Here is a 7,496-nt window from a genome sequence, read left to right as displayed (position 1 = left end):
CATGGCTTAGCCCCAGGGTTAATGAAGCCAGGAATAGCCAACAGACCTATAAAATCCAGCCACGTGTGTACAAACTGGCCATGCAGGGGTGAGGGGCGGGGGGTGGGGGGCACAGTCAAGGGAATCAATGAACAGAGCAGAATGTGCCCTGGGGTGTTTGGCTGCAAGGAGGTCGAGGGTCTCAGCACAGCAGGAAAGGCCCAAAGCCTTAGAATGTTCTCATGGTGAGGGAAGATTCTCTGTACCAATAGATGACTTACTACATAAAATGCAACTTTGACTTTGGCTCAAAAGCAAAATGGAGTTTATGCTTAAGAGCTGGCTGTGGGGGTTGCTCGGTTTGGATGGCCTAGGACCCTGAGAGTGAAGCAGAACAGCAAGTGTAAATCTCTGTTAGTTATCAACATCAGTGTCCCCTACTAAAAGTAGTTTTGGGACCAGGAAAATACTCCCCTTAATAATTTTGGTGTTGTGGTGCATGAAAGAATTATAGCAAGTGCTCTGGAAACACCTGATCACCCCCATTTAAAAAATTATATCTCACATTCTGTATTTTTAATGTCTTCCTTTTATTTATTATTATTATTTTGCTTCCAGGGTTGTTGTTGGGGCTTGGTGCCTATACTATGAATCCACTGCTTTTGGTGGCCATTTTTTCAATTTTTTGGATAGGACAGAAATTGATGGGGGAGGGGAGAATAGAGAGGGGGAGAAAAAGACACCTACAGACCTGCTTCACCACTTGTGAAGCGACCCCCCTGCAGGTGGGGAGCTGGGGGCTCGAACCGGGACCCTTGCGTGGGTCCTTGCACTTTGTACTTTGTGTGCTTAACCTGGTGTACCACCTCCTGGCCCTATTATTATTATTACTTAATATTTTATTTATTTTATTTCTGAGAGAGATGCAGCGAGTGACACACACAAAGAAATGCCAGAGCACTGTTCAGCTCTGGATTATGGTGGTGGGAGGGATTGAATTTGGGACTTTGGAGCCTCAGGCATGAGATTCTTATTTGCATAACCATTATGTTATCTCCAGCATATGCGATGTTGGGGAATAAAACTCAAGACCTCATGTTTACACAAGTCTAGGCACTGAGTCACCTTCCTGGCCACTGAATGATTGTCCATAGCAAGAGAAGGATATGTCTGGGGACATAGCTCAGTCACTAGAGCACAGGACTTCATGCTTAGGTTCCTGATTCTGTCTCTGGTGCCCTATGTACCCAGTGGTGCTCTGGCCTTACTCTTTCCTGTGGAATGCATTCTCCAGCTCATATGGAATAAAAATAATAACTCTTAATAGACAAACAAACAAAAAAACATTGAGATATGGGGCTGGACAGTGACACACCTGGTTGAGCACACATGTCGCCATGTGCAAGGACCCGGCTTCAAGTCTTTGGTCTCCACCTACATGGGGGATGGGGGAGCTTCACAAGTGGTGAAGTGGTGCTGCAGGTGTCTCTCCGCCGCCCCCATATTTTCCCCTTCTCTCTTTTTTTCCTAATTTTTTTATTCTTAATTTTTTATTATTATCTTTATTTATTGGATAGAGACAGCCAGAAACTGAGAAGGAAGGGGGAGACAGAGAGGGAGAGAGACAGAGAAACACCTGCAACACTGCTTCATCACTTGTTAAGCTTTCCCCCTGCAGGTGGGGACTGGGGTCCCGAACCTGGGTACTTGAGCATTGTAACATGTGCGCTCAACCAGGTGCACCACCACCTGGCCCCTCCGTTTTCTCTCTCAATTTCTCTCTCTACCTCTATCAAAAATAAAGAGAAATTAAGGGTGTTGGGCGGTAATGCAGCGGGTTAAGTGCAGGTGGCACAAAGCGTAAGGACCGGTATAAGGATCCCAGTTCGAGCCCCTGTCTTCCCACCTGCTGGGAGATCACTTCAAGGCAGTTCTGAAGCAGGTCTGCAGGTATCTCCCTTTCTCTCCCCCCTCTGTCTTCCCCTCCTGTCTCCATTTCTCTGTCCTGTCCAACAACAACGACATCAATAATAACTACAACAATAAAACAACAAGGGCAATAAAATGGGAATAAATAAATAAATGAATATACAAAAATAAGAAAAAACAAAGAGAAACATTCTCCTGGTTGGTGCTCAGAGGAACAGACCTGAGCATGAATGGTATTAGTTAAGCGCCAGAGTTGGTTTTGGCCTTGCTGTCTGGTTATAATTTGTGTTCAACTTTGACCTTGGCTATCGGTCAGTCAGTTCTGTTTGCTTAATACAAGCTGTTGTTGTGCGCGGGCCTTGGAGAAGAGAGAGAGGAGAGGTCCGGAGCGAAGAGGAAACACAAATCTTTATTTGCGCTGGCACCTCAGAGTTGGGTGCTAGAGAAGCAGGTTGGGCCACGTGGAGGTAGCGAAAATGGCTGCCTCACGCAGTAACCTTTCCTGCGTCTGAACACCGGAGTGGAGCGCTGGCAAGAGAACGAGGTGCGGAAGAAGAAGGGCTTTTATAGGAGCAGCTTTCGTGAGAATGGGAAGGGGGAGGAGTAACCATAGCACTCCAGGATAGGATAATAACTCTCGTGAGAATGGGAGGGGGGAGGAGTAACCAAAGCACTCCAAATATCACGGGGATATAGACAATGCCCTGAGGGCACAACATGGCTGAACAGGCACTCCGAGAATGTCCCAACTCTCATGGGAACTAGCAGTAGCCTGAGGGGACAACATGGCAGATGTGACTGCATTGGCACAATTTCCCAGCAACAGGCACTTTCCTAGAACCATCAACTGTTCCCTTGGGCCAGTGACTTTTAGGGATGCATTGGATCGACCTTCTCATGGTGCATCCCGTGAGTACCCATTCATTGGGGAAACTGACGATCCTTCCTAGCCAACTGAATCCACATGGATCCCAGTCACTTTCAAAGCCAGCAACAAGCAGCTCCTGACAGCTTTCAACCTGATGCTGTTGACTGGCTATGGAAGAAGGGCAAAAGCTAGAAGAAGAAGTGCTGGCACTATGAATCTCGTGTTCCTGGCAGCCATTTTTTCCATTTTATTGGATAAGACAGAGAGAAATTGAGAGGGGAAAGGGAGATAGAGAGGGAGAGAGAAAGACAGACACACCTGCAGACCTGCCTCACCACTCGTGAAGCTTCCCTCCTGCAGGTGGTGAGCAAGGTTGGAACTCAGATCCATGTGTAGATCCTTGGACTTTGCACTGTGTGCGCTTAACTGGGTACACCACTGCCCAGCTCCTGTTGATTACTTTTTCAAGATTAATTTTATTTATTAACCCTAACCCTAAACCTAACCCTAAATATGAGAGATGAAGAAAGAGAGAGAATGAGAGAGAGAGAGAGAGAGAAACCAGAGCACCTGGGATCAAACCAGGAACCTCAGGTCTTCAGGTTCTGTGCTCCACTAGCTGAGATTCCCCACGACATTTATTTATTTTTTTGAAAATGTGTGTAAATTTATTTTAATGCCCATGGCAAGCTCAACAATGGTAATGGAGCTTGGTTTTTAGTTAAATGTGTTAATAGTCACCTTTCATCTTTATCTGTGTGTGGGACAGGGTGGTGGAGTTCAGACCAGGACAGATCACGTAAGCCTTACTGACGGCTGGCACTGAAGCATTTGGGAACCCCGCACAGTGGCTCTTCTTGATCTTCATCTCTCTCTCTCTCTCTCTCTCTCTTTTTTTTTTTGCCTCCAGGATTATTGCTGGGGCTAGGTGCCTGCACTCGAATCCACTGCTCCTGGAAGCCACTCTTCCCTTTTTTGTTACTCTTGTTTATCACTATTGATGTTCTTATATTGTTGTTATTGCTGTCGTTGTTGGATAGGACAGAGAGATTTGGAGAGAGGATGGGAAGACAGAGAGGGAGAGAAAGACAGACACCTGCAGACCCCCCCACACGCAGGTGGGGATCTGGGGGCTTGAACTGGGAGCCTTACGCTGGTCCTTGCGCTTTGCACCATGTGTGCTTAACCTGCTGCACTACCGCCCGGCTCCCCTTCATCTCTATTTTAAGCCAGTTCTCTCTCTCCCCTCCCCCACCTATCCATTTCTTTTATTTGATAGAGAGAAATCGAGAGGGTGGGGAAGATAAATAGATAGTGGATGGTAGAAGGATACATACATACATACATCTGCAGACTTGCCTCATTGCTTATGAGGACTTGAACCCAGCTCCTTACACATGCTAACATGTGTGCTGCACTGAGTGTGCTGTTGCCAGCCTTTTTTTTCTCATTCTTTCCTTTTTTCTTCCTTCCTTCCTTCCTTCCTTCCTTCCTTTCTTCCTTCCTTCTCTCCCCCACCTTTCTCTCCTCCAGGGCTATTATTGGGGTATGGTGCTGGCATTAAGTGTCCACCACTTCTGGAGGCCACTTTTCCCTCTTTTTTTGCCTCCAGGGTTATTGCTGGGGATCAGTGCCTGCAACATGAATCCACCGCTCCTGGAGGCCATTTTCCCCCTTTTGTTGCCCTTGTTGTTGTAGCCTTGTGGTTACTATTGTTATTGTTGATGTCGTTTGTTATTGGATAGAACAGAGAGAAATGGAGAGAGGAGGGGAAGACAGAGAGGGGGAGAGAAAGACAGACACCTGCAGACCTGTTTCACCGCCTGTGAAGCGACTCCCCTGCAGGTGGGGAGCTGGGGGATCCTTACGCTGGTCCTTGCACTTTGCGCCACGTGCACTTAACCTGCTGAGCCATTACCCGACTCCCACCTCTTTTTTTTCTTTTTAATTGGATAGGATAGAGAGAAATTGAGAGAGGAGAGGGAGATAGAGATGGAGAGAGAAAGATAGACACCTGCAGACTTGCTTCACCGCTTGTGAGATGTCCCTCCTGCAGGTAGGGAGCCAGGGCTTAAACCCAGATCCTTGCACTGGTCCTTGCACTTAGTTCTAAGTGCGCTTAGCCAGGTGAATCCCCCCTGCACCCCCTCTTTCTCTTTCTTTTCCTCTTTCTCTTTCTTTCACTTCCTTCTTTCCTCTCTCCATCCTCCATCCCTTCCTTTCTTCCTTCCTTTCTTCTTTCTTTCTCTCTCCCTCTCTCTTTCTTTATTTCTTCCTTCCTTTCTCTTTATTTTGTTTTATAAGATTGAGAAAAAGAGACCAGCACTCTACTGAGCTCTGGCATGTGATGGTGCAGGTGGTGGAACCTAGGACTTCAGGCATGCAAGTCCTGGGCTCTAATTCTGAACAGAGGTCCCCCCTCCACACACACATTCCCAGCTCCAGTTATATATTTTAACTGGGGGTGAAAGAAAGTCACCAGTTAAATATCCTCCTTTCTGTATTTCTTCCTATGAGAAATTGGTAGTCTTGTTTTGGGGTGGGGGGTGAGGGTGGGGGTATGAAGGAGACAGAAAAGGAGATAGAGGAAGAAAATTAATGGATGAGTAAGGCAAGAGGAAGAGAAAGAGTGCTGGAGAATATAGAGGAAAATGGAGACTGAGGAAGACGGAGATGAGAAGGAGAGGAACATTAGAAGTAGCAAGGGAAGGAAAGAAGAGAAGGGAGAAGAAATGGAGACAGAAAAAGAGGAGGAGGGGGAAGATGCAGAAGAGGAAGAAGGGGCAGAGAAGGAGGGCATGGAGGAGGGAGACAGGCATCAGAAGTAGGAGGGGTGAGGAGGAAGAGAGGGGGAGGGCCCAGGGTGGAGACAGACTCTGCAGAGGCTATAAAATCCCCGGGGAGGGGCTGACCTGCCAGCAGCCCTGGGACAGATCACCATGGTGATGGTCATGGCCCTGAGGCTGGCCTGGGTCTGCGGGCTCCTGTGTGCCGGCCTCCTCCGTGCTCAAGGTGAGGGGCTGGGGCGCCACCAAGCTGGGGGCTGGACAGGCTGTCTCGTGCCTCTGCTTCCTGCATGCACAAACCCCCAAATCATCTCACTTGTTGGCCACGTGTCGCCCTTCACATTAGAAATATACTATAGGTTGGGCAGGGGGCTTGGCAGAGTGGTTCTGCAAGACTTTCCTACCTGAGGCTCTGAGGTCCCAGGATCAATCCCCAGCACCAACCATTAGCCAGAGTTGACCAGGGCACTGGTCTCTCTCTCTCTCTCTCTCTCTCTCTCCTTCTCTCTCCCCTTAAAATACAAATACAAGTTATATGTATAAAAAAGAAATAGAATGTAGTTTTAAAACATGTAACAGATTTTTTTTTTTTAAAGAGCTCGCTTTGTTCATAAATCATAAAATGACAAGAGAAGAAGAGGTTTTGTGATGGTTGCTTTTCTTTATGAGAGAGAGAGAGAGAGAGAGAGAGAGAGAGAGAGAGAATGAGATAGCAATAGAGATGGATCAGATCACCTCTCAGCTCGGGTACATGCGATGCTGGGGATTGAGCCAGGGGCCTCAGATGTTCAAATCCTGTTCTCTAGTAAGCTGAGCTACCTATCCAGCTCTACACAATAGATGTATTTGTTCATTGCTTTTTTACAACACTATCATTTCACATGAAAACCATTTCCTTTAATTTAAAAATATTAAAAAAACACGTATTTTATTTATTTATTTTTTATTTAAAAAATTTTTTTTCCTTTAGGGTTATTGCTGGGCTTGGTGCCTGCACCATGAATCCACTGCTCCTGGAGGCCATTTTTCCCCCCTTTTTGTTGCCCTTGTTGTAGCCTCGTTGTGGTTATTATTATTGCCATTGTTGATGTTGTTCGTTGTTGGATAGGACAGAGAGAAATGGAGAGAGGAGGGGAAGTCAGAGAGGGGGAGAGAAAGACAGACACCTGCAGACCTGCTTCACCGCCTGTGAAGTGACTCCCCTGCAGGTGGGGAGCCAGGGGCTCGAACCGGGATCCTTACTCTGGTCCCTGTGCTTTGTGCCAATGCACTTAACCCACTGCGCCACCGCCCAACCCCCATATTTTATTTTTAAAAAATATTTCTTAATCTTTATTTACTTATTATTGGATAGAGGTACAGAGAAATAGGGAGAGAGACAGAGAGACACCTACAGCCTTTGCTTCACCACTCATGAAGCTTTCCCCCTGCAGGTGGGACCAGGGCTTGAACCTGGGTCCTTGTGCACTGTAATGTGTGTGCTTAACCAGGTGCGCCACCACTTGGTCCCTTATTTTATTTATTTATTTTTTAAAAGAGACACACACAGGGAGAGGTAGAAAGAGAGAGTGGAAGAGACCGCAGCAACAAAGCTTCCTTTAGTGTGGTGGGGACAGGGCTTGAACCTGGGTCTCATATACTGCAAAGCAGCACGCGATGCAAGTGAGTTATGTCACCAGATCAGATGCAATTTTTAGACAGAGGCAGAGAGACAAAAGGAGAGTGTGAAAGGACCACAGCATGGAAACTCCTTCCTATGTGGTAGGGGCAGGGCTTGACCCTAGATCGTGCACTATTATTAGTACACTATTCAGTCGAGCTATTTCCTTGGCCTACGTTTCCCTTCCCTTCCCTTCCCTTCCCTTCCCTTCCCTTCCCTTCCCTTCCCTTCCCTTCCCTTCCCTTCCCTTCCCTTCCCTTCCCTTCCCTTCCCT

At 47.1% G+C, this 7,496-nt stretch overlaps 1 protein-coding gene across 1 annotated transcript in view; it reads left to right on the top strand.

Annotated features, from left to right (window-relative positions):
* The first annotated feature begins 5,709 nt into the window (after positions 1 to 5,709).
* The window catches only part of BSPH1 (binder of sperm protein homolog 1), a 21,891-nt gene continuing 20,104 nt past the window's right edge, over positions 5,710 to 7,496 (top strand). Inside the window, exon 1 of the mRNA XM_016194904.2 lies at positions 5,710 to 5,788. Within this exon, the coding sequence (XP_016050390.1) occupies positions 5,716 to 5,788 (73 nt within the window). The 5' untranslated portion in view covers positions 5,710 to 5,715. The remainder of the gene's footprint in view (positions 5,789 to 7,496) is intronic.

The sequence above is a fragment of the Erinaceus europaeus genome, chromosome 2 (genome assembly GCF_950295315.1).
Source record: "Erinaceus europaeus chromosome 2, mEriEur2.1, whole genome shotgun sequence".
In the NCBI taxonomy this organism is placed as follows: domain Eukaryota; kingdom Metazoa; phylum Chordata; class Mammalia; order Eulipotyphla; family Erinaceidae; genus Erinaceus; species Erinaceus europaeus.
The sequence above is the reverse complement of the archived record's forward strand: the minus strand, read 5'-3'. Positions and strand labels throughout refer to the sequence as shown.